Source organism: Phascolarctos cinereus, unplaced genomic scaffold (genome assembly GCF_003287225.1).
Source record: "Phascolarctos cinereus isolate Bilbo 61053 unplaced genomic scaffold, phaCin_HiC Scaffold_3;HRSCAF=262, whole genome shotgun sequence".
NCBI classification, from domain to species: Eukaryota; Metazoa; Chordata; class Mammalia; order Diprotodontia; family Phascolarctidae; genus Phascolarctos; species Phascolarctos cinereus.
The window spans coordinates 93,518-109,946 of NW_027555736.1; the positions used below are offsets into that span (position 1 = coordinate 93,518).

The window sequence follows — 16,429 nt, forward strand, 5'->3', positions numbered from 1 at the left end:
TCTCTCCAAAAGAATAACAGTAAGTAAAGTTGGAATTTTTTTACTCTTCTATTGCTTACTGCTTTTAAACAACCAAGCTGAAGACACCAAGTGAGGTAAGCCCTGTTATTAGCTCCTATACTGGGACTCCCAGATTGAAGACAAATCCCAAAGGGCTCCCCCAGAGAAAAAAGCTGTCTTTAAAATCAAAAGGCAACTGAAAAGTAAGCAAAATTTAATGTTTTCCTGTGAAGGCTATAAGAGTTACTGAGGAAGAAAACAGAAGAAATGGACTTAGCCTTTGAGTGATTTCAAAGGAAATAAAGAAAAGGTTATACCTTAAGCCCTTCAGAAAATTATGGTTTCCACCAGACCCTGCTTTTTCAGTAATGCAATTCCTATTAACTCTAATTAATATATGAAGTCAAGATTGTTTTTTTAATAAAAACAGGTATTTTAAATCAAGAAATTATTATGCTATAAATCAAGGGTCTTCCTAATTCAAATCATTGTTGACCGCTTGACAATAAGATAAATTTTACTGTAGATCATAAAGGATAATAATATCCTTTACTATAAAAGAGTTAGTGAAAATGATATAAAGTCATTGTGTATATCTGTAGAAAGGGGAAGGCTATACTTACGTTCTATCAGTCTTCTTAAATATAAAAGACTGGGCATTTAGGTGGTTCGGTGGATGGAGCACTGGGCTTAGAATCAGGATGACTCATCTTTGTGAGTTCAAATCTAGCCTCAGAAACTAGCTGTGACCCTAAACAAGTCATTTAACCCTGTTTGCCCCAGTTCATCATATGTAAAATCAGCTAAAGAAGGAAATGGTAAATGATTCTAACATCTTTGCCAAGAAAACCCCAAATGGGGTTACAGAGAAACATGACTGAACATCACACAAGCATAAAAAAATTTATAAAGGGCATTGTTATTTAATTCACATTTAATAGAACCACAATTACATCCCAGAAACTGTACTCTCCTCATCACTTTTCAACTTGAGTTAATCTTATAAAATTAAAAGCATAAACTAATTGATAACAGTGGGTCCTGAAATTTTAAATCCTGGCAGTTAGTGGCCCTTATGAAAGTCAATATTTTAAATTGTTGACATTAGTGGTTATATAGCTATGTTTGATTTAGTTGAATCCAAAAGTTAAGTTAGCATGACAAGGATTTCTGTTCATTTAAAATCATCAGAAAATTAATTTTTCTTTTGATGAGAGACAAACGTAAGACTCCTAACTGCTTAATTAGATACAATAATTTAATAGCCTACAGTATTGGAAAATATTATAAATTTTGTGAAAGGAGGGGGCAATTAGGAAGGAAGATCTGTCAGAGTTAAAGAAAAAGTGCTTCCTACTTTCTTGATATATTTAAATGCCAGTAATCAAAATGGAAGTTGCTTTTATGCAATAGAATAGAAATCAAGAAAACAGTTAAAATGTGAAGAAAGCTGTTGAGCATTTGATTCAGAGTACATGATAAAGTCAACAGTAATCAAAACTTACTGTTCTAAGAGGAGCAGCAGAGACCCTTGAAGGTACCAATGTCAGTGACATTCCTGTGTCACAGTCTCCAGCTCTGGCCAGTCTTCCTGATCTGCACCAAGTAAATACCTTTGTGAAAGGGGTGGGTGGGTGCTTCTCCAGCATAGGAAAGGGTGGCTTTGGGAGCAAGGTGGATGAGTGCTTCTCCAGGGTCATCCTGCTTGCTGTACACAGTGTGACACTTTACAGTGGAGAGCTAGGAAGAACCTTGAACTTGGGGAGGAATTAGGTCCAACAAACTGTTCCTCCCAAAAGGATGAGGAAACACCTCCTTTTACTTGGCTGTTAGCTTCAGCACCTACAATTTTCACTATTACACTGTGGAAATGATTCTCCAGGTCCTTGTCATATCTGCCTTGTTTATAAATAAAGGAAGTTAGAGTGTGGAAGGTTTTGTTGGAATCTTGAAGGAAGGATTCAGACAGACAATGCTTTCCTGTTCCCATAACTGTAAAGTACAAAAGACACACCTGCCCTAGGGTGAATGCTGGCTAGTTGTTGCCTATTGTTATTGAGTGACTGTGGGTCTGGAATGAATGAACTTTGATGGAAAGCAATGTGGGGACATGTTCAACTGAATTCATGTCACCCAAATTGTAAGCAGTCTTGCTTTGTGTTTTACAATACATGAGATCGTGGAGAGAGACAACTTCCCCTCCTATTGTGCCTTGAGCTGTCAAGGTTCCTAACAAGCTAACGACTTAACATTAACCTAACGCATTAATCATTGAATGAGGTACTTATTTTTTGAAATAGTTAATAATGATACCTTACAGTGGGGATACAAATTCCAGGCACGAATTTAAACTCATCAGAGGTGTCAAGATCTTGTCAGCCAAACTGCAGCTAAAGTAAAATGGAAATCTAATCAGAAACTACCCCAGGTGAGAAGATCTGGGAGGCCATTTGCCCATTGTTTCTGAAGATTGTGTGCCTACTCTAAGCCTACCTAGTAACAACAGGCCTTAAATGTATTCTTTCCACAAATGCCTCGTTCACTACTTCATCCATCTCACTTCCTTGCTCCCTTCTTTTATCCTTCCTTCCTTCCATTCTTTTCTCCATCCTTCCTTCCTTCATCAAATTCTTTCCACAAATGCCTCCTTCGTTCTCTCCTGCTTTTTATCCATCTTATGTTTTATTCCATCCTTCTTTCCCTCTCTTCTATTCTCCTTCCATCCAAATTGTCTTCCTTTCTTCCTTCTTTTCTTCCTTCCATAAAGCTACCTTCTTTCCTTCATTGATCCTCCATTACTTCTTTCCTTTCTTCTCCCACTCCCACCCCTCACCCCAGGAACATTTCAGTTGCCTCTTGGAGATGTAGTGTATAAGATGACAATCTGCCATATTGACTGACACGAAGGAAGTTATGTAGATGATATAGGACAAAATTGTCACCTGGATACCAGGGTGGCCAAGTGGGTCAAGGATTTTCTGCGTGGTAAAGTCATACTTTGTTCATATGCACACATCCCAACCCCTCAGCGCCTTTTGAGCCTAGTCTTCGCCGGGAGGAGCCAAGCATCTGTTCCCTCAAGCACTTTTTCCGAAGGGAGCCAGAGCCCACCTGCCTGGCTCCTCCGGGCTCAGAGCTCCCCCTCCGACTCTGCCTCTGGGCTAGCAGGCCCCTTGAGTGCCCCCTTTTTGCTGACATTTACTTAGAGCTGAGAAGGGGCAAAATCCCGAAGAAACCCTGGGAGGGACCGGCCTCAGATCCCCAGAGCAGGGTACGCGTGTGGGCTGTGGCCGGGAGAGACTGGACGACTCTGGTGCCTGACCCCGCCTCCCAAAAGCTCTGGAGACTCAGCCACAACGCCAGCTGTAGAAGAATGAAGGAGCTCCGGGCTTGGAGCCAAGTAGTGAACTCAGTGGCCTCCGGTGGGAGAATAGCTTGGCCCCAAAGACAAACTACGAGAAGACCCCTTCTTCCCTCCCCTCCTTTCCTGCCTTGCAAAGGTGAATGGGGGAGAAGGGGTACTGATTGCCTCGCAATCGGTAGGAGGATGCCCGGAGAGGCCGCGGTACCCTCAAAGGGTGGATGGATTGGAGAGCCTGGCCGAAGCGCTGGAGTGGAGCTGCCCAGGAGAGCGGGGGATGCAAGTCTAAGGGATGCAGGGGTGAGGAGGGTCAGAGGGCCTGGGGCTACCGCGGCTCTCAAGTTCCAAAAGTAAGGTTGAAAAAACCAACTTAAGCTCGACGTGACTCGAGCACATAACCTTTTGACCTAGAGTCAGGCGCATTACCATTGCGCCACAGCAATCTGTTTGGTGCGGGTCTTTAGGACGCTGGCTCATTCCTTGCCCCCCAGGTGGCCGCCAGTCCGCGATACTCCTGCATCCCCGGCCAAGCTCTCCTGCAAGTGAAGAGGCTGGGGGAGGAGCCCTACCGCCCCTCAGGCCCCGCATTCTCCCTCCCCTCTGGGAACCTCTCTCAGGCTCAGCCGCCTGTCTGTTAGCTCACAGTGGGGTAGGGGGGGCCGCTCCGGGGGTGCAGGCGGGGAGCAGCAACTGCCTCTGGTGTTCCTCCTGCTTTGTTCGGCGGAGACCGCAGTAACAGGCGCCTGGGAGGATGGGGCTACTTCTTTTCCCCACACACACATGCCCAGCTTCTCGTGAGCGTCCCTCTTAGACCCTGAGGGTGGAACTAGGCTCTTGGGGCCGGGGGCACCCCATAGAAGAGGCAGGGGGCCTTCTCCGCTGTCACCCTGTTGCCACAGGAAGGCTCTGCCACCCCAAGGCCACCCCCGTCTGCCCTCTGATCCTCTTGGCCCCCGAGTGCTGCAGTACCTAGGTCCATCCTGAGGCCTGATCCGGGCCTCTCGCTAGGTCCAAGGGCACCCCTTGGGATCCTCCGGCAACGAGGCCCTTCTAATAAGACTATCTGGTGCCACCATTGCTTGCCGAGTTGGAATTAGGACCACCTGAGGGACCTGACTGCAGCCCTGGTGGCTGAGCCCTACGGCACACGTGGGCAGGACCGGGCCGTCAGAGCTAGCGAGGGCCTGCTCCCCAGGCTCACTGAGGCCACCAAGGGGTCCCTTCTCTTCCAAGATTCCTTTGGCCTGGAGGCACAGCCCGGTGGTTTTCCACATTTCCCTTACCCAACAGTGCCGTGCCATAGAGGGCCCACTCCTGTTTTTTGGTTTTGTCAAGAGTCGGAGGCTTTCTCTTACGCATCTATTTTCTCCTGCTACGGGAGCTGACTCCAGTACCTTAGAGAGAGGGGGGTCCCTGCTAGGAGAGGGGCTGTCTTTGTGTGGCTCAGGAGGAAGCCAGAGATCTCTAGCCTCTTCTTTCCCTGGCCCCACCCTTTCCCAAAGACAGAAAAGCCGGAAGTTGGGACCAGTGAACACTCTGCTCTCCTCAGAGAGAGGGGGCACTGGGCTAGAATTCTATCTACGTGCTCCCATCAATATGAGGCAGGGGGACCCCATGGTTTATACCCAAGGCTTGATTACCTAAAGGCAAATTGCAGCTCCACCTCGAATACACGTCGGAAATAATACTCATCCAAAAAACCTAATTTACCCAAATTAGTAACAGAAAAGATATGAGAGAAGGTGGGTAAAGGAGAACATGGGCCCAGCAACAGAGTGAAGAGATTCTCTCAGTGTGCTCCGCCAGAGGCTTAGATCTCACCCAAGGGCAGGTTCCCCGAAGTCTCTGATGTAGCAAGCCTGGGATAAGGTATGATTTATCTATTTATTAGCAAGGCTGAAAAACCAGCAATAAATCAGTGGTCTCTCTAGGTGACCAAAGGAGCATGTTAGGCCGTTTTAAATCCACATCTCTTCCTTCGGACAGCGCCTCATCAGACCGCCCCTGGCAAACGAAGGCCAGCACTGATTGGCGGACGTTTAATGAGGAGGTGGGCTGAGTTCTCAACTCCGATTACTTCATCGCTGTGAGAAGAATAGCTGGAGAATGTGGCCTGGTCACGGGACTCAACCTGCCTCCAGCAAATCTGGGCTGGAAAACCCACCTAGCCAGGATCTCCCTGACTTCGGTTCCTCTATATAGACCGAGTCACCCCCAGCTCTGATTTGAAAGTAAGGGCACAAGGGTGGACTGGCCTTGGAAGGGGCTAGATTAGAATGGGAGAGGTCTTGCTAAACTATGCTGAAAGGTGGGGCTTCAGAAAAGGGCATGTTGTATTTTAATATTAATAATCAAAGGACACAGCATTAAAATCAATTTTCCTCAGTGGAAAAAAAGCATCCCCCCAAGGGGAAAAATGTTTACATACCGATAATGACCCCTTATGAGCAAATGAAAATGAGAATGATTCCACCAACAGAACACAGAGTGAAACAGAATAATAATAGCAAACATTTATGCAGCATTTTCTGTGTGTTTTACACCTATTATCTTACTTGATCCCCACAACAACTCTAGAAGATAAGTGCTATTCATTCCCATTTTACAAATGAGGAAACTGAAGCAAGCAGAGATTAAATGATTGCCCAGGGTCGCACAGCTAGGATGGCTGGATTTAAACTCAGGTCTTCCAGACTCCAGCCCTGGCACAGTCCTTATCCATTGTGCCAACCAGCTGCTCCCAAGGAAAGGACAGAAAAGATCTTATTTTGATTGAATTAAGACCATTTATTTACATGTAAATAGTTACCAAGGAATTTTATTTGATTGTATCTATGTTCTAGGAGGTCTAAAGCAATCCAGCCCCTTAGCTGCCCACTGGCCTATGGTCCCACCACATCTACAGATCACAAGGCAGCTGATTTTTAGAGAGTCTTAAAACAACCACTGTTGCTACTCCAAAGGTCAGCTCTGCTGCGAACTGTGTGTTCTGGTGTGTTCTTAGAAGATTGGAGCCATCCTTGGGACACGAAGGGAAATCATGGATCCTTGGAAAGATGTCTCCCAAGCCCACCTTGGAGAAGGAGACAAACAATTATATTGGCCACTTCCTCATCTCCTCCTCCAGGGTTCAAGGTGATGAGGAAAATCGAAAAGACCCAAATGAAGAGAATCACAGCTTATGCACCAACATCTGTGAGAGAAGGTACAGGAGAAAATGTGAAGATGGATTCCAACCAAGCCAGCAACATGGCAGCCATCATCACTGGGTTGTTTCTGCATTTGCCAGGCACTCCACAGATGGTGTGCTGTTCCATGGTGCTCAGTAAACCCTGATGAGAGAAGATTAACTCAGAAGCAAGGGCCAGAAGTGGCCAGAAGCCCCCTTTTCTCTCTCTGTCCCACTGTTTGTGACTAGCCCTCACAAAGGTTCTAGAAAAGCATCTTGGAAGAGCAGGGTGGATTCAGAAAATGAAAGAGGACTGTGACTCCTGCCCTTCTCTTCATTGTGAGCTGGGTGAGCAACCAACTTCAAATAGAAAAGGGGAAATGCTGTTCCCCAAAGGCAGGGCAGGACCAGTGACGTAGAACCATCTGAGACCAACATCCAAGTACCACAAACAAAAGCCAAAGTTAATAGGAAATTAGAAGTGCCTCAACTGGAGAAGGCCCTGAGCCAGGGGTGGGGAACCCGCAGCCTTCAGGCTCCCACCCTTGCCCTGAAACCGAGAGCCAAAGCTTCCCCCAAAACTTCCACCCATCAAACAACCTGCAGGAAAAGAGGGGCCAAATATTTCCCTCCATCACCGGCATTTCCTGTGGACTTAACCACCGTGAATAACAAGGCTCCTGGAAAGCCCACCATTCTTGAGGCCCACTTCTTCCTCCAAGATGACCCTCCTTCTCTCTTCGGTGGGCTTTCATTCGGCTGTTGCCAGGAATGCCATCTCCCAACGCTTGCAATCCCCAGCACTCACGATCACCAGGAGGCCTTTTCTAGTTGGCCCAACTGCTAGTTGCTCTCCCTCCCCACAGGCTCCTCTGTATTTATTGCGTTGGCTCTGCCTGGTTTACGTGGTCTCCCCTATTACAAGGGAAGTGTCCTTAAAAGCAGTTTTGAGGGGTTGGGGGGAATCTTTTACTTATTCTCTGTGTGATGTGCCCACAACTTAGTACAGTGTCGGCAATTAGTAAGCACTTAATGAATACTTACTGACTAATGTATTGATTGCTGGAACAAAGCTTTGGAAATGAACCTCAATGGTATAGCACTTTAGAGAAGAAAGACAGAAAGATAAGAGCAGTGAGCAAGGCCTGCCATCAGAATGCAATGACTGCAAAAATTATTATCATTATAATAATAAACATGTGGCCCTTAAAGCCCTTTCCATGTTACCTCATGTGGTCTTTACAACTATCCTCAGAGGCAGGTGCTGTTATTATCCTCATTTTACCAAGGAGAAAATGGAGATGAAAGGAGGGGCCGGTGGCTTGTTTAGCATCACATTGCCCTTTTGGGCTGAATTCAAACTCAGCCCTTCCAAGCTCTTAATACATACTCTATCATAGGGCTGCAGACTTAGTCCTTAAAGGGACTTCAAAAGCCACCGAGGCCTAGGTCCCCATAGTTGACTCAGCCACGCTGTCATGAGAACAAAAAGATGGAAAACACAACAAAGATTGTCATTTTCGCTACCCATGACAGCAGCGGCCACAGCCTGTGGCTGAACAATATGCTGGGCTGCATTACACCATTACACATTAAGGGGCTGTAAGCTCTAGCTCAGAAAGATGTGACCTGGGTCCCATTCTCCTTCATCTCAAGCAGGTGTTCACTGGCCACTCCCTGGCTGGGCATGGGTGTCAATAAACCTTTTACCAGATTGAGGGAAGGAGTCTTGACTCCTGAAAGGGTCTGTAAGGCAAATGATAATGCAGGATCTTGGGCACTGCTGTTGGGTCAAAAATGTGCCATTCATTTCTGCCTTCTCCAAGAAGGAGCTCAGTTGGGGGACTGGTTCTGGAGGAGCTGACCATTCCAGGCATGAGTACGTGACAATCTTTGGAGGAGGAAGTCCCTGAGAGCTTGTTGTGTCCGAGAAGATGGGAGTCAAGAAGCACATCTGGATCATCCCAAATGAACTCCCAGAAGACAACCATGTGGGAGACTGGCAGGGATGTTTCCAAAAGACTTCCAGGAGGGGAAGATGTCTACAGGAAGGAAACATTCATGGATGATAAGCTGATTTTAGGAAGGCAGTCTTCTGGCATCCCTGAAGCATGAAGCCTCTCTACAAAGGTCCCAGGTGAGCCCCAGCCTTTGCTTAATTGAAGCAAATCCAGTCTTCCCCTGAAACAAGGGGGTAGGCCAGGCCCAACTGTGAGCTGCTTCTTGGCCTCCAACACCCTGAAGTCTCTGTTCCAGTTTTTCCAGGGACAACCACACAGCTCCCATCCCTCTTTCCAAAGGAAGCAAGGATCATGACCCTTCTGTCTTCTCTTCTGCTCCTTGTCCTGCTCTTCCCCATATGATAGAACCACTGGACTCTGAGCCTTCCCCGACAGCTGCTGAGGAATGGCATCTCAGTGCCCCTTCTGGAAGGAGGAGCTCAGGCTCACAAGCTAGCTCCTGCTCATTGTTTATGCCTGTGTAGACATGGATGCCTTCTGAACTTTACTGAGCATAGGGGCTCACAGCCCAGGGTCTTCTTACCCTCATCTTAGACCTTGGAAATGCCATGCAAAACTTGATGGAGAGCCCCAGCCCTTGAACCCTGGGCCCAAAAGCCCAATAGATGTTCTACCAGCTGAGCCGGGAAGGGTTCATCACGTGGTTGGGGGGGAGGAAACTGGCCAGAGGGAAGCCCTTCATCTGACCACTGGCCACTTCTACTTTCCTACTTGAGGGCAAGTTCTTGTCCTGGACTTCTTTGTGCCCTCCCACTGCAGGCCTTGAGCCAATAAAATGGCAGCACATGGGCCTTAATGGGTCAAGGAGAGCTGGAGACTGGTCAGAAGGTCTGCCTGGAAAAAGGGCATTCCCTGACATTCTATGGTGATGATGACCAGTGGGTCTTAACACAAGATCATAGGGCACCTCCCTTACATGATGAACCCCCAGAAAAGTTGCTCTGGGAGTCTCTGAGCCTGTTCCTCTACCTCATGTATTTCTTTTCTTTAGTCAGCCAGAGGAGAACAAGCAATATAGTACAGTGGAAGGAGCTTGGGCTCTGAGTTCAAATTCCTTTTCAGATGCTTCCCACCAGCTCATTGCCCTGGTCCTCAGTTGGTACAATGGGGATGTTTGCAGGATTGAAGTACTCTTGGATTTGGAGCTAGAAGGAACCATAGAGGCTATCTTATCCAACTCCTCATTTTGTAGATGAGAAAACAGGCTTTGATCCCAGTCACATGGACTTAGCAGCGAAGTTAGAAAATCACCTAGAAAAAAAGGTCAAAGGACACTTTCCATGGACTCCTGAGAACTGAAATGAGCTTGAAGGCCTTGGAGGTCCTGGCCTCCTTGACTTTGCTACAGGATTTGAAACCCTAACTTTCCCTTTCCTAAGTTTGGCCTGACAGTTCTGTTCGGCCATAGCCAAGCTAAGAGTGGTTACACTGAAGACGCTAAGACCAAGTCTACAATGAGTGTTCTCTGTGGTTGCATCTAATTTTCAGCCCTCAGTCCAGGACAGCTCTCTGACCTGGGATCTGAAACTCACCAGTGCCTCTCTGACTGAGCCTTCAAAGTATTCTGCTCCAGAACCAAGACAAGGAAGGCAAAGCCATTGTTGCCCTCCCACCTGACCCAACTGCCTTCTTTTATTATGGGGATCCAGTCCCGGGAAGAGACCTCAACTTTTTACTGTTTTTACCCAGGAAAACCATCATTCTCTTTCTACAAGTGGATGGCTCCTAGATTTAGTGATAAGGCATCATAGCAGTTACAAAGGTCTTCTGGTACAGTGTCCTCCACCCATTTTTAAAAGATCCAAGAGTGGCTTGACCTGAATCATACAGAAAGTAAGTAGTAGAGCTGGGACATGCAAGGTGCTGTAAGCATATGTGGGAAAAGGGCCAGAGGGTTAGGGTTAGGGTTTGAGTCTGAGACGTGCATTTTAGGGTTAAAGTTTGAGTGTGAGGTATGAATCTCTGTTCTGATGAATTTAGGAGCAATGTTGGATGTGCACAGAGTGACCAGCCAGGGGGTCCTCAGAAACGTGTTTTCCTTAGAACAAAACTGAGGCAAAAAAAGAACTAAGAGACCTTTCGATTGGACATGTTTCAACTTTTGATTTAGCTGATTATACTATTATGCCAATGGAATCAGACATAGGGCTAGAGTGTCCAGATCACAGGCAAGGTAGAGGGCCATCTTCCTCCCCACCAAGGAGGGCTCTGAATCATCCTTGGGTCATGGACCACCTTTGGCAAGCTGGTAAAGCCTATGGACTCTTTCTCACCATAATGCTTTTAGAAGCATGAAATTAAATGTAGAGCATCAAAAAGGAAAACAATTAGATTGAAATACAATTATCAAAATATTCTAAAGCATAAGTTTGTGGACCCAGATGAAGAAGTTTGGCCACAGAGAAATAGTGCCGCTCAGCCCCTTACTTTCAGTATAAAGGTGGTGATGGCTCCTTCCGGTGGATAGGCCCTTGTGTGGTCGTTAAGGACACCTTCAGAAAAATACAGAGCAGTCACATGAAGGTCTTCTAGAGATGAGAAAGCAGGTCAGTGACTAGTTGTGTTCTTTCCATAACCTTTCTGTGTGGTCATCATTTCTAAAAACCATTCAGCATTTTACCCTTGGGAAAACACCTTATAAAAGCCATTCTCCCAATGGTTTCCTAATTTGTGGTCTCCATCATGAACCCCCTCTGTGCATCAGTGATCTGGCCCTGCTTCCCACTGTCAGAGATCAAGAAAGTTCATTGCTATAAAGTATTGCATTCCTCGTGGTCAGTTTGTTGGGGGCTAAGTTCATTTTTCAATGGTCCAGAGATGAACTGGCTCAGTTGACTCTCAGACCAAGCCTTCAAAATATCCATCTTCAGGGGCAGCTAGGTGGTGCGGTGGATAGAGCACCAGCCCTCGAATCAGGAGGACATGAGTTCAAATCTAGTCTCAGACACATAACACTCACTAGCTGTGTGACTCTGAGCAAGTCACTTAACCCCAATTGCCTCACCAAAAAAAAAAATCATGCAAAATAGTCATCTTCCCCTTCATCTAGAGGCCCTACTTTGCAGAGACACTGCTTGTCCTCGCCCATCATTTTCCTCCCAAATAAGTCTAACTTTTACTCGGGTGATGCTTTGACTACCTCGGAGCTGGGAGTGCCCAGTCTTTTTCTGGTCAAGAGCTTCTGTCACGCACTGACCTGCAGAGTCACCTAAAAGCCTTTGGTTCCTTTCACCCCTTTGCTGTCCCATGACTTCGTTACCATAGAAGTGAGGGCCTGTGCTTACTCTTTCTCTGTCATTTGAACCCCAGTGTCTCCCTCAGAGCCCACTCAGCCTGACAGACATTTAAATCACCAAGCAACCCAGACACAGCCGCACTGATGTGAGATGGAAGCTGGCACTGCAGGAAATGGAGCTTCACTGAAGCCAGGGATTCTAAGAGAGGAGAGAGGGGGAGGGGCATTCCAGGCATGGGGCGCAGCTGTGCAAAGACACTGAGCCTGAGATGGGAAGAAAGCAGCAGGCGTGTGGACGGCACACCAGGGAACCACAGATGAGTTGGAGAATGAAAGGTTTTTAAAGCCAACCTGAGAAATCAGTGGTGATCCTGTAGGCCAGAGATATCCTGCTCAAGGCCAAAGAATCAGGTTAAAATGGACAAGGGAAATGGTTAGCAAAATCATGACAACATTAATTTGGGTGGCCCTCAGGAATCCACTTCTTTTTGAGTCTGCCAGAATAGAAGCAGGGGCTGGGAGATCGATTGGGAGCTGAAGGGGAGCAATGGAGAAGAGCCTTGGAGAGGCTTCAGTGGGGGTGGGGAGGTTAGGATGAGACACAGTAGGGCCACACCCTGGGAATTGCATAGGAAGGAACAAGAGAAGCTGCTCAATGGCCAGAGGGTGGCCACCAAGCAGGTGAGGGACCCTGAGCTCATGCCCCACCCGGATTGCTCTGGGTCTGAGGGATCTGTGCACAATACTTCATGGAAGAGAGATTTGGTGAGGGTGGCAAAGGGATGGCGGCTGTTGTCAAGTGATTTCGTCTGACAATGGAAGAGAGAACATACTTTTTTTTCTGCTTGACTGCAGAGTGTAGAAGCCAGAGCAACGGGGACAAGCTTCAGAGACACCAGTTGAAGGGAAAGATTATAGCAATGTCCCAACCAAGCTGAGGGTCCTCAAGAAGAGGCAGGGAGCCCACTGTCTGAGATGTGGCAGAAGAATCCCTGGTATAAGTTCTGGACTCCCGAGGAGTCTGTGATTGGGATGAAGCCAGTGGGGTCTCAGTACCCTTGGGGAGTGTGGTAGGCAGGAATGGGAATTCCTCACCTGGAAAGACTTTCCATTTCTTTGGAGCTACCTCCGGAGCTGGATGTCCTTTTTGTTTCTCCAAGGAACAAGAAGAGTTTCTGACCTAGAGACGATATTGGAACTGCTCTCTGAAGTGTCATCACATCCATCAGGGACCTCTGCAAAGATTTAAAGGGTCAGATCTGTATGTTATCCTACAGCCATTTAGAGAAGGTGTGAGGAAAAGCCTTTAGCAATTGGGAAATTCCCAAGGAATGAAAACTATCCCAGAAAGGGACTGGTTCAGGCCAAGGACAATTAGCTTCAGGGGTGGTATTTGGGATTTACCCAGTGGGTTTATTGAGTTAGCAGCTGCTGACACCTAGGGAATGGGATAGGGGTTAGGGTTATGGATTACCTGCAGATCAAGCCCAGAAAGCCAGTCCTGCAGGGATCCCTGGTAGGGAGCCAGCACCCAGCATTTGGTGGGTGAGTAGAGTGAGGATGGGGGAAGGAACCAGGGAGAATAAATAAACTGAGAAGAAAGAGGAAGTGTCCCTGAGGAGCTGCCGGCCATGGGGCTGGGGATTCTGATGAGCTTGAGGCTGACGGCTTCAGTGCAACCAAAGAGAGCAGGGTGATTCCCAGCATTCCTCCAAGACCTGCCCACTGGCTTTTACTTACATTTAAGCCTTTCTCACCATACTGGTGTGGCCTTCTATGTCCCACAAAGTGATCCTGGGCCAGATTTAGGGGGAAGAAGATAAGCTATGATTTCATTAATGTGGAAAGATTCTCTACCAATACACATAGGCACATCACCTTTGGGTATCGTCTAAGGAGCATTATCTGCTACGTTAACAGGTTAAGTGACTTGCTCAGGGTCACATAATAAATTAAAACTCTCAGTTATAAAGTGCTTTAAGCTTCGTAAGGCATGTTACAAATATTATCTCATTTTATCCTTACAACAAGGCTGAGAGCTAAGTGTCATTATTATCCCCACTTTATAGATAAGGAGATTGAGGTAGGCAGAAGTGAAGTCACCTAGCTAGTAGGTGCCTGAGGCTAGATTTGAACTTGGCTCTCCCTGACTCGAGGTCCACGCATCAGAGGTGGGATTTGAAGCCTTTTTTCCTGGGAGCCCTACAGGGTGTCAGAACCCATCAAAACAGGGCAGAATCTTTCCTCCACAACCCCACCCCAATCTCTTCCACTGCCCCAGTACATGAACATTTCTAGGTGTGCTTTGTCCCTCAGTTCAATGTGAGCCCTTGGAAAGCCAGAACAGTCTCGTGTTTCCAGTTGTGTTCCCAGGGATTAACACAGGTCTTGATGTGGGGGTACTTCCTCATTCCTAGCTCTAAGGGGGTCCTCCACCCGGAGTGTCCAGGCTTTGCATCCCTCAAAAGCCAGGGCTTTCAGGCTGCACCAAGAGAGCAATTCTCCTGTTTCTGTGCTGGCCATTCATGCCTCCCCTTTTTGCTGATGGGGAGGGGGGATTTGGAAGTCCTTTCAATTGGGGGGAATTCCTTCACTTCTGAGGTAACAGCCACTGAGACCCACAGACCTGCATGGCTGAGCAAGTTTTGGTCATCCTTCCATCTGAAATCTGTTTTCTGGTACAGGGCCATGTGGTTCATGTCCCCTCCATTGGAGAAAGCTGAAAACAGAGGATCCTCCCTGAGATGGGGCTTGAGATGGGGCTCCCCCAAGCCTGGCCCTCTCATCATGCCACCTTTGTAGTTGGCCCCTTTGCCTCCTTGCTGGTGGACCCTGAGCCCCAGAGCTGCTCCCCTTGTCTCACATCTTCAGTCACCTCCATGACCTTATTTCCTGCCCAGTTCCTGTGTAGCTTTTCTGCTCTGAGAAAGTCAAATGACTGGTCAAATGAGTCGTCCCATTGGACTCAGCCTTCCACAGCACCTGTCCTACCCATAGCCTGTCTGGAGCCTGATTCTACATTCTTACAAGGCAAGGTTGTTTCCAACTGGAGACCTCAAACATTCTTCTCCCTACTCTAATTCTCCATGCTCAGTAAAGAATGAAGGGAGAAAATTAGTCAAAGATTCCTGGTATGGTATGAAGATGTTGGCAGCTTGGCACAGCTTCTCCTCCTAAGTTTCAGCTTCCCAACTCTTCCTGGCCCCTACACAGAAGCTGATACCCAGCCCCCAGCTCTGCATGATTCCTCGTTACCAGCCCAGGTGACCCCCAGCAAGGCTGATCCATTCTCTTTTCATCTCCCCATCCTGTCCATCAGTCCACCCCACTTCTAAGGGCCATCATTTCTGGGCTAAGCATCCTCCTGACTCCCAGAGACCTGACTGCCCTTCCTGCTGGTCTGGGGGTGCCCCACACCTCCAACTCGCTGTCTCCATCTTCTAGCCTGAGCCCAAAAGGACAGAGCAAAGACAAGCAGGACCAGAAGGAGGACTCCAAAGATCCAGGGCAACACAAAGCCTTTGTGTCCTGAGAAGGAAGAGAGAGAGATGAGCAACCAGGTCCCAGACTCCAGGTAAACAAAAATTCAAAGGCTCCTAGACTCCTAGGAAAGACAAAGCATTCCAATGATGAGCCTTCTTCCTCTCCTGAGGCACAGTTTGCAGATGTCACCAAGGCATTGTTTACCTAATCTGCCTTAAACCACAGCTATGGTGTGGGAGAAGGGGGTCACATCAAAGGTAGTTCTCATGCCCCACTACTAGTCAATGAAGCTGCTCAACAGTCATGGACCTTTGACTGAGGAATATCCCTGTGCCTGCTAGGAGCCAGCAGGCCTGAGACCTGGCCAAGGACAGTGGGCAATGCTAAACCTATTTTTCCCCCACTGGCTACTGGCATTATCAGCACCTCCCATCATGATTCATCACAGTGACTGGGTGGGCAAAGATGTACCTTCAGAATGTCCAGCGGCCTTGGAAACACCTGCAGGAAGAAGGAGAGGGGAAGCTGCAGTCTGGGCTCAAGGGTCAGGGTAGCCTAATTCCTGTCTGTGCCCCTAGGGTCAGTACAAGAGTACCTAAGACGTCTAGAGTCTCCAAGACTTCTAGAGTCCCCTGGTCTCCTCCCACAGGACTGAGAGGTTTAAGGAGAATACTGGCAATGGCAGCATCTCCAAAGACCAGTGGAGACCTCAGCTATGCAGGCAAAGGCCTCCTCCCCTTCCCATGACCCCAGGCCATCATGTCACAGCCTCCTTCCCCAACTGGGGGCCATTGTTCTCAGTCTCAGGCCAGCTTGTAGATCCTTACCTGAGCACTTCACACTGGCATCTTCCTTGTGCCCACACTCTACCTGCCCCCAAGGATCAGCAGGACAGTCCCACAGAGATGACTCATTTCCTTGGCAACCAACATTACTCAACAAGATGGGCCCAATCCCTTGGCCAAAGGCAGCTTCTGGTGGGGCAGCTAGAGCAGAGCCACAGCCCAGCTGCTGGCATACCACCTCTGCATCGGCCAGGTCCCAGGAGTCATCACACACTGTGCCCCAGGAGCCTTTGTACCAGACCTCCACACGTCCTGAGCACGGGGAGCTTCCTCCTTGGAGTCGGATTTTATCTGGAAGTACAGAAGCAACCCTTA

At 47.9% G+C, this 16,429-nt stretch overlaps 1 protein-coding gene across 8 annotated transcripts in view; it reads right to left on the minus strand.

Moving 5' to 3' along the window:
* Positions 1-6,163: 6,163 nt before the first annotated feature.
* LOC110198680 (scavenger receptor cysteine-rich type 1 protein M130-like) overlaps positions 6,164-16,429 on the minus strand; it is a 42,972-nt gene continuing 32,706 nt past the window's right edge. For 2 of the 8 annotated variants that reach the window (XM_078150655.1, XM_020973086.2), the window contains exons 12-17: positions 16,097-16,405; positions 15,741-15,770; positions 15,204-15,314; positions 14,413-14,505; positions 12,882-13,021; positions 6,164-6,434 (exon numbers count right to left, since the gene is read on the minus strand). In XM_078150655.1, coding sequence (XP_078006781.1) covers positions 12,909-13,021; positions 14,413-14,505; positions 15,204-15,314; positions 15,741-15,770; positions 16,097-16,405 — 656 coding nt within the window. In that variant the 3' untranslated portion in view covers positions 6,164-6,434; positions 12,882-12,908. The other 6 variants (XR_013485129.1, XR_013485128.1, XM_020973087.2 and 3 more) reach the window with 6 other exon arrangements.